At 37.8% G+C, this 20410-nt stretch overlaps 1 protein-coding gene across 3 annotated transcripts in view; it reads right to left on the bottom strand.

The window, feature by feature from the left end:
- The window catches only part of LOC137292218 (high affinity 3',5'-cyclic-AMP phosphodiesterase 7A-like), a 77618-nt gene that overhangs the window by 5434 nt on the left and 51774 nt on the right, over positions 1-20410 (bottom strand). For all 3 annotated transcript variants that reach the window (XM_067823791.1, XM_067823792.1, XM_067823793.1), the window contains exons 5-8: positions 5030-5093; positions 3469-3564; positions 2790-2890; positions 519-650 (exon numbers count right to left, since the gene is read on the bottom strand). In XM_067823791.1, the coding sequence (XP_067679892.1) occupies positions 519-650; positions 2790-2890; positions 3469-3564; positions 5030-5093 (393 nt within the window). The remainder of the gene's footprint in view (positions 1-518; positions 651-2789; positions 2891-3468; positions 3565-5029; positions 5094-20410) is intronic.

Here is a 20410-nt window from a genome sequence, read left to right as displayed (position 1 = left end):
TACTACTTTTTAAAACAGAAAAAAGGTCTTGTCTCTGCCACGTACTTAGATCTCACTCATTCAGATTAATGACCTTACATGCGTCCTGAAGTTCCCAACAAGCAACATCCCAATGTCTTCTCCTCTACTCCCCATCCCCGCCATCTCTCCCCCGGTAGTTTCTTCAAATATATCCATCACTCTTCTAAACTTATGTTACACAGGAGTTATGAAATTTTCAATTTGACAGTTTATATTTGAGATAACACATTCTCAGTAGAGTACATATTCTAGTACTCCTGTTGGTATGAGTGTCATCTGGGATTTGAACCCACACTCTAGGAGTCAGGTATCTAACCTAATCCGCCACCATGGCTTCCACTAGAAACATCAATTTATTCAATTTAGATGGAATATCACGTAAAATCAATATGGACTTTCAGTAAACAATTTACAAAGAAGTGTTGGTATGTTACGCCCAAAGATTTCAATACTGCAATGATGCAAGGTGACATTCTGTGGTGAAAGTGGGGACTTACATTATACAATGTAGCAAGATGATTGGCTGTGGCGATGAGGAAGGTATTATTGACCCCTGGGTGGTCCAAGTCATGTGACATTGCTCCTATGAAGGCTACCATTACCTCCAAAGAAGTCACACAGTTTCGAAGCTGAAATGTCAAGGATATCTTATAAGTAAGACCATTCATCTAAATTTGAGATTTGTGAGTTTTTCTTATTTCTTTTACTAATTTTCAGTGCTATTTGTGAAGACCATAAATTCAGTTTCATACGTCCCTCTGTGAACCAAATAGTGAGTATACTGAACAACTTGGATGACATATTTTCACGAAATATTTCTGTCACAAACATTTTCTTGAAAACACGCACACACATATCCTTACGATCCCCGACAGTTTTAACATATTTTGTTCACGTATACCCTCACAGATGATTAAGACATGAGTTTTCACAGAAAAACAATTGTACTGTTCATAACAATTGTGTCGTTTCAGTACCAAAACACTAAAAACAAGACATATATGTAATACAACCTTTTCCACACTCATCACATTTTTCCACTGAGTTCAGATTACACTGTATATCAAAAACATGTGGTTAGGAATCACTATTAAACAGAGAAACATGGCATCTGGTCCAATCTGTCATAAACACATGCAAGGACAAGTCAATTTTTGAAAGAATAAGACCTCCCAAGACAGACCATCTCCAGAAAACTCTTCATATGAAAACCTTTGGTAACTGTCTAATTTGATTTCGGTGATTTGTTTATTCTGATTGTTTGAGTCAAGTCAGTGCAATATTATTTATTTTGTTTGCATGAGTCAAGTCAGTGCAATATTATTTATTTTGTTTGCATGAGTCAAGTCAGTGCAACATTATTTATTTTGTTTGCATGAGTAAAGTCAGAGCAATAGTACATTTAAACAACTCTCCTGCTTCTATAGACAGAACTGACAATAGGTCTTGTTGATGAGGAGCTGTTTGGCCACTGGAAATAGTACTTCAAAACTGTCTCTTTAGTGTTGCTATAAATCTGACACCTAAGGCTTGTCTTTGTTAAACTTTGCTCAGTTGACACACATACAGCAAAGCCAAGACAACGTCTTCTCAAATTCCAAGCATGTTCCCCAACTTAACTTGTTCCCCAAGTTAAGATGCAGATGGGAGATTAACTATATTTTTTTTTTTGGGGGGGGGGGGGGGGGAAACAGAAAATAAACAGACATGATTTTCAACAAAAGCTACAATAATTAAAGACACAGAATAAGACAAGGTGACACCATGTACACCATGTAATTTAAACTTTGCATATGCCCTGAAAAATTGATTGTTGAGGGTATATATTTTGTCAATTGGTATTTGTTATCTGTTCACTTAAAATTCAACTGCTGTAAACTGTTTAATACATCTTATAACCTATATATATCTGATATGGTATCAGGCTAACTGCCCCCCGGACAAATGCCCCCTGACAACTGCCCCCTGGCTATCTGCCCCCCATACATTGTGCCCCCCGGACAGCTGCCCCCCCATCATAACAAAACACACAAACTAAATGTTATGATGTTATTTTTATTTATAGCACTGTATAATACCACAACACATCATCTTTAGATTCAATACGAGTATCAATTCATTTAAAAGGACAGCTTGTGGATCTGGATTCAGGGATGATAGATGATACATAACCTATATCAGATATACTCATGTCCTTTTGTCATGCAGATACTTCTTATGCTGTTGAAGTGTGTCTCTACTTAGCTAACACTCTATTTAATTAAGATGGGAAAGATGCTAAAACATATGGAAAGTTTTGCATGAATTGATGGAACAAAATTGTCATTTTTTCCTGTTTGAATCAATGTAGTGTTACTCCTCCTACAGAAGCCATATTAACTTATCTTTATCTTGCACCATAGAATATGAAGAACCAAAAACTATGTTGGTTCATAGTATCTGGAACTATTGAGATACAATCAATACTGGCTACAGAAGCATGCAACACACACAGAGATATACACACCCATGTGGGGAATTGAACCCAGGCCTTTGGTGTGAGGAGCGAATGCTTTAACCACTAGGCTACCCCACCACCACGGATATATACAGAACAAAATAAGTATATTAATTAGATAAGCTATTATGAACAATTTGGAAGGGAAATACTTTTGTTGTGAAGCCAGAACACATAAATTCATAAAAGTATTACCTAAACATTCATGAGCCTTATGTTACTTTGCCTAGTATATGAGGCCTCTGATTACTGAAATGGAGTGGGGACTTACTTTAGCTTCTTGTAGGAAACAGTGCATAGCCTGTGTCACGTCTGCTGCATGGACTGCATTGTGGTAGGAATTGTTGTCATGGTAACCACTTTCTATTAATGCTGAAACATACACCATCAATCATGTAGGACCAATGTACAATGAACAAAATTAATATTGAGTCAATAGTCAATACAGCTCTCTGCAAATGACCATTTCTATATTTTGGGGGCCCTTTGAATAGTTATAAAACAAATACAATGTTCACTTTCTTAAGTTCCAAAATTATTCACATAAAAGGCATAAAAACTACACTCTTTTCCACATTTCCTGATATTGCAGCAAGATGTTGAACAAACATTGGAAAACACTTTCTCTCCCCTTATTGTGAAGCCCTATACAGGTTTCCTCCCCTTATTGTGACGCCCGTTACAAGTTGCATCCCCTTAATGTGAAACCCTTTTCCCTTATTGTTTGAAGCCAATGTCGGCACTATTCCATCTATCTCATTACATTAAGGCAGCAGTGCTATCTCGACATCACAAACTAGTGGTTGATGCACGTCACTGTCCCACAAAGGAACACAAAAGTTACACATGGCAGCCTTAGTTGGCTAAAAATCAAACATGTTTTTTCTGCATCAAGGGGTCAATGTTCCTTTTTCATATTTTGTACATTATCCAGAGAAATCAATACTTACTAAAACACCTCATTAACTTGAGAACATCTAAATGGAAGACCGATATGAGATCATAATTTTGGAAAAGTTGGAATGCAATGTGGAAGAGTGATCGACCTGAAAAGAAACAAAAGAAAATCATGTACGCATAACAAAAGCTTCATACATTTTCAGAAATAAAAATTCAATATATTTATCATTTTTCTGCTTTTGTCCAATTTGAAATAATGCCTGATTATTTTTTTAAAAAACTTTGTTTCAACTTCATAAATTCCATTTACTAAATTCTATCTATAGAATAAACAAATGGCTTGAGACATTAACTTATCAAATATATGGTCTGACACATTTTATTAAATGGACATGTGTGCCTACTAATCAAATATCTCCGGTCTGCAAGAAAGAAGCCATAAAACATAGTTATACGTGAGTGGTTTATAGATGAGGATGTTATTATTTCAACTGTGTACTTCCCACACATAAACAACAGTGAAGTATGTCTTCATAAAAAATCTGAGATGGGTATTTATTTCTAGTTTCATAATGACTTGTCATATAACTGGCATATGTCTGTTTTACCAAGTATGGTGTTGTCCTCTAGATGTATACACAATGCCCATAAAAGATGGTGACACACATCTACAAAACTAGCTGAATAAACATGAAGGAAGAATTACACATAGCAACACTATGTTTATAATGCACAAACGACTCGCGATTTGAAGGCGTGTTTCATAGTCAGATTGTGAAATCATCAATTACATGAAATTACTAAAATTTCAGTCGTTTTGTGAAATGACTTGGAGAGTCAGCCATTTCGCATCATTTTATGTAACAACAATTAATATACTTCAGTCATTTCATGAAACTCAACTTAATAACTGAATTTACAAAAGTGGATCACAATTTCAACATCACTTATTGTCACTAACAGCTAAAACTATTGTGGCAGCAACTGTTGCACTTCAGCTTAGCTTTGAAGGATTTACACCTGTTTGTTTGACACTTGCTGTGTCCAGAGCAGCCACACCTCACAAACCCCTGTCCACCACATATAGATGAAATGAAACATGATAAAATGACCAAAGGCTGTATATTTATTGTTGTTACACAAAATGGCATAATATGGCTAACCCGCTTAGTCATTTCATGAAACGACTGCACAGCAGTTTTTAATCATTACACTAAATGACTGTTTCACAATTTGACTGTAAAATATGCAAGACGGGCACGTAAACCAAAAGAGTGTGCACTATTATAAGACAGTTGTGTTTTCCACAATTACATGCAAGTGGTGCTTAACACAATAATACGCAAGTTGTGTTTAACACAATCTAGAGCAATAATGAGTGTACGGCACTCTGTGAGAATCATCAGACTCAGTCTTGCTACACAGTTCTTGGATATACGACAACACGTGAGCTGCTACTATTGATCTCCTACTGCATGTGATACCACCTTGTAATACTGGAGTGTAAAGGATGTTGTGTTAAGGAACACTGTTTACACTACCTTAGTTTTATATCTGCTCTCCAGAAACATGCTAGTGTGACATCATGTGACAACCAGAATGTGTACTTACCCGCTGACAATGTGTCCAGGCTGAATACATTGAAGTCCCAATGGCCCAACTCGGAGAGCAAACACTGCAACAATAATTCATTGTTTATATGTAACAACATAACAGACAAATACAAACTGGTCAAATGAATAATGAAAGTTGAAATCAATCGAAAGGGAAAATAAATAAATATACTACTAAAAGTATGAGTGAGTGTGGTTTTCTGCTGCTTTTAGTAATAATCAAGCAATATCACAGCAAGGTAACTAGAATATGCATGTGGGGAAATGAACCCAAGATTTCTGTAGTGATGAGTGATGACTTTAACCACAAGGCTACCATTGTCGCTGCAGGTCTCCCTGAGTGAGTGAGTGAGTGAGTGAGTGAGTGAGTGAGTGAGTGAGTGAGTTTAGTTTTACGCCGCACTCAGCAATATTACAGCTATATGGCGGCGGTCTGTAAATAATCGAGTCTGGACCAGACAATCCAGTGATCAACAACATGAGCATTGATCTGCGCAATTGGGAACCGATGACACGTGTCAACCAAGTCAGCGAGCCTGACCACCCCATCCCGTTAGTCGCCTCTTACGACAAGCTGAGTCGCCTTTTATGGCAAGCATGGGTTGCTGAAGGCCTATTCTACCCCGGGACCTTCACGGGTCGAGTGAGTGAGTGAGTGCACCTACATGTGATTAACTTTATCTGATACATTTCCCTGCTATTAGGCATGAATACAAAGTTTTAGTCAAAATCTGGTGTAATATTCACACAGTCACAGACACCTTGGCCTGTTACACTTTTTAAGTGGATAGTACTTTGACCACTTTGTGAAATAAGAACAAGAGCAAGATCAAGATTAAAACAAAACTTGTAACATGTCAGGTCCGATTATTGCAATCCACCTAGATAATGTCAACACCGAACAATTTTTTATTCATGGCTCTAAAGCTTTGCAAACACATGTAAAGGCATGGGATAGATGACCAGTATTTAACACTGTTCTCACCATTATTTAAGTAATACCATAAGCAATGTGAATATGTTTATGACACCCTTGCAAGACGAAATCCTTCAAATTAAAACCGAGCCGATCAGAACGAACTAGCATTAAGCACCTATCCTGGGACATCCAGCTCAGCAATCAGCCATATGAGGAAAACCATTACCCATGAGCTACCAGTGACAATTACCACCACTACCTGGAGTGCATTGTTTCACCTCTTATCAATAAACAATCGGCATCAATTCCTGAGAACACAACAATGTGTCACTTGTGTTTTTCCACCTCACTATATTTCCCGTTGACTGTAAGCCCCGGAAATGACTTGCACGACTTTCCATGCTGTCTTTTCATAATTTCCATGACATTTCAGACGAAAATGAGCAATTTCGCCAAAGTGGGGTATAAAGGTTGTCAAGGCGCTACATTTTATGAGGTGTGTAGGCGAGGAGTGAAATCAAGAGATTACCTTGTAATGGACTCAAGCAACTTTTGCCGAAGAGTGTATAATGATAACGTCTCACTGCAACACTTATTATCACAGCGCCCTGTCGAATCACCTACTAGATGCACATCATCAGCTTAGCATGGCAAAATATGCCTTGTTTGCTAAATTACATGTTTAAAGTGTGCTGTTGAGGAGGTGGCTTCAGGCTACAACTAAGTGGTATATTTTCTCCATCTTCTTAAACATGGAAACCTATTTGCTTTTTTGCATCCTTGTGACCAGTAACTGAGCTTTCGATGTAAATGGAAATTGTCACATTTTGATAAGCTGTGGCATAAAAAACAGACATTAAAAAAGTGAATATGGAATTATCACGCAAACTGTATGCAGCAATCACAGAGTGAGTCAGTGATTCCTTTGACTTGGTGGAGGGTTGGTGGTTGTGTAGCTGTGTGAGTGAACTTAGTTTTATGCCACACTCAGCAGTTTTCCAGCTATATGGCAGCAGTCTGTAAATAATTGAGTCTGGACCAGACAATCCAGTGATCAGCAGCATCAATCTGAGCAACTGGGAACTGATGACATGTGTCAGTGTGTCTTGTTCACCCGATCCCATTAGTCGCATCTCACGACATGCATAGACACCTTGTGTGGTAAGCAGGGGATTACTGAAGACACATTCAACCCTGGATCTGAGTGGTTTGGTGGTTGGCATGGTCGATTTTTGAGAGGAAGGGAACAAGTTTGGTTCAATGACTCTTTGGAAAGTATTTAAAATCATTTGAAAACATGTCAGCTTGATGTGAGGCGAGTCTGAAGTGATGACGTTTTTAGACATTTACTGCTTAGGTGACACCAACATGCACAGGAATTGTGCAGATATAATCTACAAATGTAATCAGGACAAGTGAAATTCAAGCGCATGATCACTGGATCCTGGTATCCCCATGGAAGGCAACTCTATATGTTTGATTTAGTATGTCTTTGAAACACAGAATATTGCTCTGAATTTTCTCAGAACTTATGAGTGGTTTCACTTAAAGAGTGTAGAATGGTTTGAACATAATGTGATAGCTCAGTTTGCTGTTCAGTGTTGCACACAGTAATATTTCAGATGAATGATCTGTACTAGTGATTGACATGGTGAGCACCAATCCTTGCAAACAGGATACGATGACATATCGTACACCAAGTCACAGACCATGACACCTGATCAAGAATCCTCAACAACAAGCACAACTGCTCAAGATCAATTTTAACACAATACAAATGAATAAATGTGTTGTTTTCTACATAAATCACATTTGAGATGCTTACAAATCATATGCTTAGGTTTGGATTGCCAATGCTGCAAACAAATCAATGCAACATGATCACTTGAAGCTTTCAAGGTTTTCCAAAGTCACCAAAAAAATGTATAAAGACAAACAATAATTACCGGTACCTTTTCATTTATCTCCAAACATGACCTTTAACAAATCTTGCACTACATTACACTAGTTTCAAGTGGTTGCTCTTTAAATCAGTCACGTCATGTTTCATGTGCAAATCTTTCTTAACGAGAAAGGAAAGTACCAGGTATTCTAGACATGTTTTGTGCCACTTCCGTCATCATGCCTGTTGAGCTTTCCCTGTCGTGTCCTCTATGGAATAGAAGATCCCACGAGTCCTGAAAGTCTCTGATCAATACAACAATCTGGTACATGTGTAAAATATTGAATCATTTGTACCTCTCTGCTCCCAACTGGCATGTGATATCCATGCAAATCTCACAGAAATCGAAATAAATGCTGATGAATTGATTTTCAGTATTCTCTGGCAATTGACTTACACTTTAGATCAATTCTGCCAATGCTAATGTTGTCTCCCAAAATTGTGGTGGCCAAACACAAACTTGTCCATGTCAGGCATTGTTTTTCATTAACGGCACAATTCTGTAACAACCAGGTTCAGTATAATAACTCATACATTCCATATAAACTGTTTCTTGTTAATAACTTCAAATACCAAGACCGACCTAATATTTCATATACACCAGGTTTGGTATCCTACTTCAAAGATGGTGCTTGTTGTTTCCATGCCTACAGGAATAAAACAAGGATGTTTGTCTGTGTGGGTCCTGTGACATGGTATCTCAGTGATTCACTCTTACTCAGCCAAAGTCTAACCCCTAAAGTCTTGCTAAACCATGGCACTATGGCTAGGTGAGTGATGCAATAGCTACCAAAGTGTCAGCCTTTGAGCCGTTCAAGGGCAGTAGTCTATACCTACAATGTGACATGATTTACGATATATGCATGTGTGTGTGTGTGTGTTTGGTATAGCTGTAACATTAAAATTCAGTTTAAACATCTTTAAAAAGGTATATGATACCATAAATAACATTAAGCAAACAACATACACTATCATAAAGATACATAGACCCAAAATTCTTATGGTTCTGCAAAGGAGCCAGATGAAAAACCTAAGATAAATTAAAGTGGTAACAAAGTTATGCACTGATTTGATAATATCATGATTTATAGATCTGGGTAATTATAGGTTATCATACAGAACATCATCTATGTTATATCCATGTTTGAAACAAAATAAATCATTTCTTAAGGAATCATAGTTGGGACATATACAAAGATAATGAAGGTGTGCTTGAAAGCAGCATCCCAAATACATGATGAGTTATCGGATATAAATCTACTTAATTCATGGGCATTCAGAACACTGCATTTCAGTCGGAGCCTGCAGTGGATTACTTGACAGAACCTGATTCCAGTGTTCATAGCCAACCCAAATGAAGTCAAAGAATTACAAACTGATGCAATCTTATTCTTGAATTCACTTGGTGATTGTTTAAGCCTGAGTTCTTCAAGCAAAGAATTCCACAAGTTCAGTAGTAATGGTAAAAATGATTTTGTTTAGATAATCAGTATCAACAATCATTCAACTATTTATCATCAAGTACAGAATTAATCTGTGCAGTCCAATTTGCTTCCTTTGAAACCAGGAACTAAATGTTTGTGCTTGGAATAATAATTATTTTTGCAGAAATAATCATGGACCTGGTTAAGATCATTTTACTAAGATCACAATTTATATAATGTATCTAACTTTGATACAAAGGTCAATAATGTCACCAGCTGAGCATTTCCTCAACTCTTAAAATATTTAAATCAAATAATTCCACATCAATGTACGTATATCTCACTTTCATACAAATTTCACAAATCTGTCTAACTGAACATTTTGCTGAAACAAACTCTTCAAAACACTAACCCCAGTCAGCCAGATCCCACTCGGACTATGTGAGAGACCAGTTTTGACAGAATCTGCTAAGACACCATCTCAGTGAACCAACCAGATATAACTAGCACTGATTGTCAATTGTTGCTAATGCCGCACTCAGCAATATTCCAGCTATATGGCAGCAATCTGTAAATGATTGAGTCTCCAGACAATCCAGTGATCAACAACATTGATCTACGCAATTAGGATATGACAACATGAGTCAAACACGTCGGTGAGTCTCACCATCCAATCCAGATTGTCGCCTCATACAACTGTTTGCCAGTATGGCAATATCCCTCAACACGAAAGAAGAATGAAATATTTATAACATATTCACTTTTTCACTTTTACAATTTTTTGGTCACACACAAGATGCCTCAAATGAGTGGTGTCTGCATAGTCGAAGACACTTGGTGCAATGTTTTATGAGATATCACGTTAACATAAGTTTGAAAAGTCATTAAAGTGTCATTGTGACCTTGAACAGAAGGTCAAGGTCACCAGATTTGAAGACATTGAGTACAACAGTTCATGAGATTCGCATTAACAAGAATTGATAACATACAGACAAGCATGGGTTGCTGACGACCCAGATCTTCAAGGGTGTATATAACCAAGGAAGTTCCAGCTATCATATTTTGCCACAAATAAGGCATGGTTTCACCGGAATGAGCCAGTGTGATGTGTAGTACAGGCCCCCAAAACCACAGACACCTGCATGCATGCATATGCTAAATATCCTATTATGCAATGCTCAGCAGACCTTACACAGCGATATGCTAAACACAATACGGCTAAAAACCATCCTGTCTGAACTATCATTAACAACAGGACCACGCTACTAGATGGTATAGAGTGGCTACAGGAGGTGCCACCAAACAATGGTTGTGGATTACATGTCAAGCCCGTACAAGCCACATAGGAAGCACAAATATTTGCTCTTGTCTGGTAAAATCCCACCGTCATCATCTTCAGATTGTACTGATGACAACTTAAGCTGACATTTGTTTGGACCTATTGTTAGAGTGATAATTAGAGTTACCAGACATGCACTGAATTCTTAACACAACTGGAGGCCTGTCACGTCACAAAGATATTACTATCATATGGTGCTATGTGATCATGGTGAATAACAATAACTTTGTAACAAGGCAGTTTTGAAATATACTACAAAATATAGTACAGTGACTGGGTAACTTTGGTTTAACACCTTTTGATAAATTATTCCACTTACACCATCCAATCTTTGAAGGACATTTGAAGTGGAATGCATAAGAAAAGCAGGATTTATGGAAGTCAGCTTCTTTTTGAGTGAGTGAGTTTAGTTTTACGCCGCACTTAGCAATATTCCAGCTATATGGCGGCGGTGTGTAAATAATCGAATCTGGGCCAGACAATCCAGATCTGCGCAATTGGGAACTGATGACATGTGTCAACCAAATCAGCGAGCCTGACCACCTCATCCCATTAGTTGCCTCTTATGACAAGCAGAGTCGCCTATATAGAAAGAAGACCAAGTCTTTGAAGGGCATTTAGAAGTGAAATACATGAGAATGAAGATTTTTATGGATATCAACTTCTTTATAATGAGAACACAATGTTTCGGAGTTAATGCTTACTCCTTCATCAGGTGATCATTTGTCATCAGGTGATTCATCAGGTCATCACCTGATGAAGGAGTAAGCATTAACTCCGAAACATTGTGTTCTCATTATAAAGAAGTTGATATCCATAAAAATCTTCAATCTTATATAGAAGGCCTATTCCACCCCGAGACCTTCACAGGGTTTTGTTTTGTGAATCACCAGAAGAAGGAGCAACCATACATGCTAAAACGTCTTGTTAGTCACAATCCAGAAGTTGACATCCACAAGTCTTGCTTTTTTCATTTACATCATGGTACGTAATAAAGTTGGTGAAAATGCTTAATCACAGTGATGCAAGTCACTATGACTGAGTATTGTTTTTTGCCACCTTTCGCAATATTCAAGCAAAATAAAACAGGAACCAGAAATGAACTTCACACTAAATGCATGTGGAGAATCGAACCCAGGTTCCCTGTGTGATGAGCAACCACATGAACCACACGGCTACCACCTTGTCCCCGCAGGTCTCGCACTGATACTTTGGTGATGCCACTGAGCATGACTGTGTTAGCATGTTTATCTTTAGTAAAGCGTGACTTAGTATCCATCTGCAGACAACATACAGCTGACAGAGACAATATTTGGCATATGAAGCGTTAACATCATTTGTATGGAGGTAGCACATGAAGTTTATTTGAAAAAGAATAAAGAAATACCACACAGTAACTATGGAAACACACCAAAAGTATTATGCAAATGAGGAGGAAATGGTTCCAAACAAAAACCTCTGTGAAATCACCAAACATTACAGACAGCGAAATTCTGACTAGTTGTGTTATAGAAGCCAAATTTTATAGCTTGAGAAATCATACTAAACCAAAATGAGCTGACAACAAAGAAATCCGAAAAGAATAAAGATATCAAACAATTAACACATCCTTGTGGACAAAATTAATAGGCATACAGATGTCTTTAAAACGCTTTATTTGCCCTAGAAAGACTGTGAAAATGACTGTCTTTGTGGCATAGCATCAATCACTCATAATTCGGTCCATCAAAACCATCTGGGATGTCAACAGCCACACTGCTTTCTATATCTCTATTATCTATCAATACCAACCTCCTCTGGCACATTTACATTCAATTTCCTATCAGTTGCTCATCTGTAACAATAAAGTCTAATGGCAACACTTACATTATCATAAAAGATAGATAGTTCATATTTCAGAGGCTGTTCACATGCATAAAGACGTCTACTAATTATGGCCCACAGCAAACCCGCTTATCCGACATTTCACTTTGCACAAATGTCAAATCAATCATCACTATCAGCCAAATGAAAAGCTTCATCCTTTCATTATATACAACACTGTTACATGAAAATGTCCATTTTCCTGACAGCTGATAACAAAAGTGTCATCTCACATGACAGAAATATCACAAAAGCTTTGCTAGTTAATTAGTACAAATTTGGTTGCCAGTTGTCATGGTAGTACACAAGTGTCATTCCTTATTAATGTCAAGCATGTCAGTAGTATCGTTTTGAAATATCATCACTTTGTTTCTACCCTGTGTAAAAATTGCTGAGTGACAATTTCAGCGCTGATGACGCAAGCAACTCATTTTACTGATTTCCCTTGGCCCCTCAAACCAAGCATTACTGGGCCCAGCAGACAGCCAAACATTTCACTCTTCAACCTTGACCTTCTTCCATGGTGAATACTGACAAACTCAGCTAAATGGTAATCAATCATTAATGCACGACCATTTTTGTGAATGAAATGGCCATAAGCCCATCAAGAAATGATAAGATTCCTCTCTGCTAACACTGAAATGTAAACTTCACCATTAAGAAGTCACTTCTTGTACTCCATGTCAGTACAAACAAGAAACAGTGTCACATGGTATTTAAAAGAAAAGAAAAATCAATGAATTCCCTAAAAACAAATTACCCTATTATTTCCCTAAACTCTTGGAGGAATGATTACGTAAATGTGGGTGTTTAATTGTTTAAACAGATCAATGCAATAATAAGACAGATCTGCATTTTGGGTTGTGTAGGGTTGATAACATTTCATGTAAATATTTGAATCTGGATCAGATGAACCAGTGTTTAATATCATTCTAAACAATTAATCATCATCAAGGGCATGATGAAACACAGCCAAGTCAAAGAAACCTGTCCACTGCACACAGTTAATATCCTCTTACGACAAGTAAAGATCAGCATCAACATCTACGCTAAGATGATGTATTGGTAAAAGATATAAATGAAAGTAAAAGATCACACTGCAAACTGAAGTTGTTCCAGTGAAAAATATCTGTATATGAGGTGGTAACAACTCCTATGCTCTATGCTAAACAGTAACAATGTCTTCTTCATCTGCCTGAAGCGATAACGATGTCCTCTGCCTGTGAATGAAGTGGTAACAATGTCCTCTGCCTCTGAATGAAGTGGTTACAATGTCCTCTGAGTCTGCATGAAGTGGTAACAATGTCCCCTGAGTCTCCATGAAGCGGTAACAATCTCCTCTGCCTCTGAATGAAGCGGTAACAATGTCCTCTGTCTCTGAATGAAGTGGTAACAATGTCCTCTGAGTCTGCATGAAGTGGTAACAATGTCCCCTGAGTCTCCATGAAGCGGTAAACAATGTCCTCTGCCTCTGAATGAAGCAGTAACAATGACCTCTGCCTCTGAATGAAGCGGTAACAATGTCCTCTGAGTCTGCATGAAGCGGTAACAATGTCCTCTGAGTCTCCATGAAGCGGTAACAGTGTCCTCTGCCTCCACATGAGGTGGTACCACTGCTGTGTCATACCACTGTCTCCTGTCACTGAGTGATAACATGATGTTTTGTCTGCTACAAGTTGTTTAACGTCTTCATGTCTTTGAAACGGTAGCATGAATTGAGGCTTTTATCATGAACGTTTTTCATGGAATCTTTTCATAAACTGTTTATCTTAAAGGTTAGATTGATTGGCTACAAAGCGGCTATGAGTTTTTCAACAACTTTTAACACTGTCCTTCTTGTTTCTTCCTTCAACAGCAACATAAACCTGCCATCTATGAAGTTAGAACATTGTTGCAGTTTTATTCTCTGAATTGTAATATCACCCCAAGCACCTCACCAAGTTAGCACCCGTCCAGGTGGTAACATAATATTTAATTTCATAGTGTACATAGAAATTACAATATGGTATTATCTTCTGTTATAATCTAACAAACGTTTATTGATTCTTTACGAATGCCTTTGCATCTTGACATCATCAATACTTCTAGAAAATGATCCTCTGGCGCCACAGTGTCTAAAGTCTGTATATATCTATGTAGGTTCCACATCAGACAAAAGGCAGGGGCAGGTTACTGTTGCAGTTCCCTAACCAACAGTCAAGTAATACGATTAACTTCCTTGATTATTGGATGATGTGAGAAAAGAAGGCATCTCATAATTACTGTCCGTTTAGCTGCAGCTTTGAGACTTGTCTATTATACACGTGGAGATCCCTGTCGGAAGGCTGTCTTCTAGTGCGTCATTCCTACGTCATTCACCTCTTGTCTCCTTGATGGAAGGAGACACTGGAGAATTGATTGACAACTGCTATACAACTACACAATAGACTGGCCAGACAGCCTGACAAAACATCATGCGATGGTTTTGTATTTCACTAGGGTTTTGCATCACTTACTTTCAAAGTGATCTGTCTTTACCAGTGGGAAGTAAGCATGCCTGATTATATAGGTAGTCCCTCATCTCTCTTCAAATTGTCATTCTGTAACATGCTTTCAGTTGTCATATCGATAGATTTGGGGACTGAATATCATGACCTGTCAGGCTTTCACCGACTTCTGTATTGTCATGTGAAACACCATACTGAACAAGTATATGTGGATGATCACTTCTTCAAGTCTAGAGCACGACGTTTTGATAGAGGTTCTTGCATTGTTTCCTTGTACAAATCTTGAAAATGACACAAGAACCTGTATCAAAACGTCATTCTCTAGAATTAAAGAAGTTGTCACATATATATATACTTGTTCTATCTGACTGCCAACTTCTAAATATGCCACTCAAAGATTAAACACTGTACTGTCCTCAAATACACACACTCGTCAAAAGGTCTGCTTTGGATATATTTCCACATAAAATGATCAACATCGCAACTAAATTTGTGTGTTTACACTAAAGCTTTAGAATAACACCAAACCACTCTGTTTTGAGCATTATGTCAGACGTTCAGCCATGTAACCTCATCCCAACCAAATGTACACAGGATCTAGTGATTTTGACCCCTTCTCTGGCCCCTCCAAAATCACACCAGAGGAGGGTTTCATATGTTTATAAACATGCTATACCCAACGTGAGGTTTCAATTGGATCATTCATTTCAAAGGTTGTGATTTGATAAGTTATCTTACGTTTGGTTTGATTTTTGTATAACACAACACTCAATATTACAGCTGTATGGCGGTGGACTGTAAATAATCAAGTCTGGATCAGACAATCCAGTGATCAACTGCATGTGCATCAATCTATGCAATTGGCGTACAATGACGTGTTGACAAAGTCAGAGAGCCTTAACACCCAATCCCATTATCAAGTTAAGAAGCTGTGTCCTTAAAAACAGAACATACTTCAGAACACAAACCTTCCACATTACTGTGACGAACCAAATCAACTTCAACAACAGTGTATCTGCATGTATGCAGATGCCATCATAATTACAGGTTCAGAGCAACAATGGATACTGTCCCAATAATGTGCTAGATATGGTGTTTCAGCCAAGAACACAACCAGCTAAATAACATGAATGAATTCAAAACAAAAACCACATAATCTGTCTCATCTTGCACAATGATGTGTTGTCATATGTAAGACAGACGTGAGGAGCTAACAAATGATGGCAGGGTGTATGCTAGAGTCAGATTTTGTTGCCGAGATGGTTTCTACAAATAGTGTCTTGACAAACAGATGCCTACTCATCTGATAATTACTGGCATCTTTCAAACCAGGCAAATTTGAATGAGATAACTCCATTGAGCAGGTTCCCTTCACTTGGCTACCTGATCAGATTCACTAAGAAGTAACCATTATTACAAATTACAATAAAAATTAAAAGTTGCCAAAAAGCCGTCTACTTCACTCACGCCTGCCAACAAAATCACAGACAGGTTACACAACTCTAATCGAGCACTGCAGCAAACCACAGTGACATCATGTGAGGAAAAAGTTTCCATTAGTTGTATATAAAATGTGTAACTAGCTCATCAATTTCCTGATTTCTCAACATACACAAAGATATCCCGAATCGTTCCATTGACAAAAATTGCTCCAAGGTGCAGGTGATGGTGTCACCATACACCGATTTCCACATTACCCCTCAGTTTGTGCTAAATACGTTGTTTGTGAGTGCGAAAAGAGCATTGTGGAAGCTCTGTAGTATTACATCAGGTGGTTTGACACCTACATTGCTTCCAAGAGAAAGATGTTATTTAGATTTGTTTTCATCGAATTATAAAAATCTAAACTACTCACGAGTTGTAGTAAATGACTGATGACCCAAAGGATTTTGCATGACAGAAATTGTAAAAAAACGATTTCTTCCTCGCAAGTGAGGTTGGGATCAAAGTGACAGTAATACTGTAAGTAGTATTAAATTGACATCCACCTTGCTTCCTAGAGTGAAATTGTTACGTTAAAAGCTATGTCATGCAAATCCTATTGTCCATCAATCAAACGAATATTTTACTACCAGAGGAAAGTAGTTTAGATTTCGTAAATCAGTGAAAATAATCCGAAATAGCATTTATTCTCAGACTGGTGTATGTTCATGACAAGGCTCTGCCATTTTTTTCAAAATCATGACGTCACAGTTTAAAGTCAGTTTGAGAATCAATTAGATTATGGTTGTTTCATCAAGTTAGAAGATCAAAACTACTTCCTACTCGTAGTTAAATATGTTTATGAATGAAGATTAAAAGGATGACACAGCTTGTAACAGAACAAATCATGACCATTATGACAAGTGATTTTCACAAAATCGTCTATGAAACAAGTTGTAGGTGACAAGACTAAATGTCAGTAAATTCTGAAAACATGGAGCTTTTATTTTTCAAAACAATGGTCAAGACTGCAGGTTTAGACACACCTATAAACAAGGTAATGTACCCCCGGAAATGTAGATGAGTGAGTGAGTGAGTTTAGTTTTATGTCGCACTTAGCAATATTCCAGCTATATGGCGACGGTCTGTAAATAATCGAGTCTGGACCAGACAATCCAGTGATCAACAACATGAGCATCGATCTGCGCAATTGGGAACCGATGACATGTGTCAACCAAGTCAGCTAGTCTGACCACCCGATCCCGTTAGTCGCCTCTTACGACAAGCATAGTCGCCTTTTATGGCAAGCATGGGTTGCTGAAGGCCTATTCTACCCCGGGACCTTCACGGGTCGGAAATGTAGATGAATACTACAGCAACCCACATAGGTATGCCTCACATTACGTCATGGAGGTGCGCCAGTCTGATCGGCTGAAACTTTGTTTGTGGCAAAGAACTGTGCACTGTTGTCAAAAAGATTGATTTAAGGTAATCAAACGACAAAATGAGTAGCTCTAATGACTGAGTTTAATTCATCATATCAATAAATGGTTTATATGTGATTTTTAAGGAAACAAATATCTTACAAACATTCAGCAAGAGTAGAATGTGAACCTGCATGTACATCAATTTATGTGGATTCCTATCATATATTGATTATCTATTTGTGAATTTTATACTTTTCTGGTGTTTTTTTTCTTTTCATATAATAGAACAATTATTGATCTTGGAAGCTACCCTTGGTCAATATAAGTGATATTGCCCTCATCAATGGTCAATAATTCAGAAAAAAATACCAAAATGAACCAGATCATAATCAGCCAAGTCTACCCTGAAAAAGGTCAATGAACCTTCACAACAACAACACTGAAACCATTACCCCTGGCTTCTAAAAAAACACATGAAATTATTGATGACTTGTCATCACATCGAACAAAATCCCCACAGAACATTTTCAAAATCAGCACCCAGAAATGTTCAGTGACAGTAATACTATTTGACATTTATGAGCTAGCTTGGAACTGTGAATTCAGTCAGATTCTGTGTTTAATCCTGGTGGACTTCCTTTGTTGATCCCCTGCTAGTGGACATTATATGGAGATTACACGAACATCTGTCAAGACAATACCCTGGTCCAGACCCAAAGTCTTATGACTGACCCTGTACATTGGCCAGTTGACCCTAGAAAGCATGCTTTGAAAGTATAAACTTATCGCATTTCTGGTCCAATAGACATACTAGGGGCTGATAAGTATGTTATGCAATAGGTTCAAATACTACACAGGACACAGATCATTCAATAACTTGATATACATATATTTCCGTGAACAGGAACAGGATTTGCATTACATGTAGAAATTGAAGCAACACCCCTCTATCACCACTACAATACACAAACGCTTTCTGATTTTTTGAATATACTCCTTAAACTTCCGAACAAAATCATGAATCCTGAACCATTGTAGGTGGCTACAGTGAGTGAGTGAAATCACTGAATGTCTATTCACGATGGATAATGATTACAAATCAGAAATCACTAATCCATGATGATTGAAGCCATTATATCTCTTCCAGAAGTAAGCAGAAATTGGTAAATTATATGACTTGCTACTAGGTAGGACAAAACTAAATCAAGAGAGTAGGCGACTCTACACAAACATGGCAGGTCAGGCATAGGGATAGAGTTGGAGAAGAGCACAAGGGACAGTCTGTAGGACACAGATACCAAGTTGTTTCATTACTCCACACTGAGGAATGCACTACTGACCAGGGCCTCCTTTCACAAAGCAGTAATGTGATCATAAGTCACTAAGGTAACCTTAGTACAATGGTAATGAATGGGAGTTAAGGTTCGCCTTAGTAAAGATCACTGTGTGAAAGGAGCCCTAGATGTTAAAGAAGACTGAACTGTTACTACAGTTTTTCTGTCATGCCATCACAGATTGTCTATTAGCCAAATGGCAGAATTCGGTTGTGTTTAACTTCTTATGAGATGACAGGTGAACTAGGGCAGTGGTTACAACTTTCCTGTCCATCGAAAGGGTCAAATCCCAACATGTGTACAATGTGTGAAAGCCATTTCTGGTGTGCATTCTAACCAAGAATCAACATAGTTGATTCAAGATGATGTACTACATAGCTAAAGGTATTTCAGAAGTTTGGAGAAGTCATTAGAAAGACTGAGTGTGCACTAGTGAACAGCAAGTCATAATGTTCTTCATAATCTGACTCAAACTAAACCACAAGTAACACTAAAAGGAGTCAATACGTGATGCCGATAGTATGTTATCCACACTCTTCATAACCCCTGGTATGGCTCATACAAATTAAGAAAATGGGATACAAACACAAAATCACTCAGGCAAACCTTGCGAATGCAGCTTTGCAGAGTGAATTGTCCTTAAAAAAGTTTTGTTATGCTGTGAAACCTCCACATCTCTCCTCTGCTTAACATAATAAGGCTGACTTCAACTACATCAATAATCCAGCACCTAGAATGATCCAATATATTCTCCACCAAGCCACACTGCAAACATGCAATAAAACATCTGTACCTTTTGATCGTATTTGGTGAAAGTACAGATTCTCAATCAGCCGTTGATCTACCATTCCTATAACATGAATCTGAACACTGTCAGGGCCCAATCATTACAGAACAGCAGGGAAGCTTCATGACATTTCTTAACCTAAATCCCCATCAAAGTCTATTTCATGTTTGTGAAAATGTTTGCAATGATACTGGAGGAAATAAACACTGGAAAAGTCATAATTATCAGCTTTCCACATGACCTGTCCCATAAAAATTCAGAACAGAAATTGGAAAAAACAAAACAACGGTAGGACAGCCATTCTACTCAAAAGAAGTAAGGAACATCTGCTTTTCTCAAACTGCCACACTTAATCTGACCAATATATGCTGGCAGGGGTTAAAAAAATATGTTGAAAAGCCACTTGCCAATTCTTCTGACAAATTTTCTACTTGCC

This window comes from Haliotis asinina, chromosome 7 (assembly GCF_037392515.1).
Source record: "Haliotis asinina isolate JCU_RB_2024 chromosome 7, JCU_Hal_asi_v2, whole genome shotgun sequence".
NCBI lineage: Eukaryota > Metazoa > Mollusca > Gastropoda > Lepetellida > Haliotidae > Haliotis > Haliotis asinina.
The sequence above is the reverse complement of the archived record's forward strand: the minus strand, read 5'-3'. Positions and strand labels throughout refer to the sequence as shown.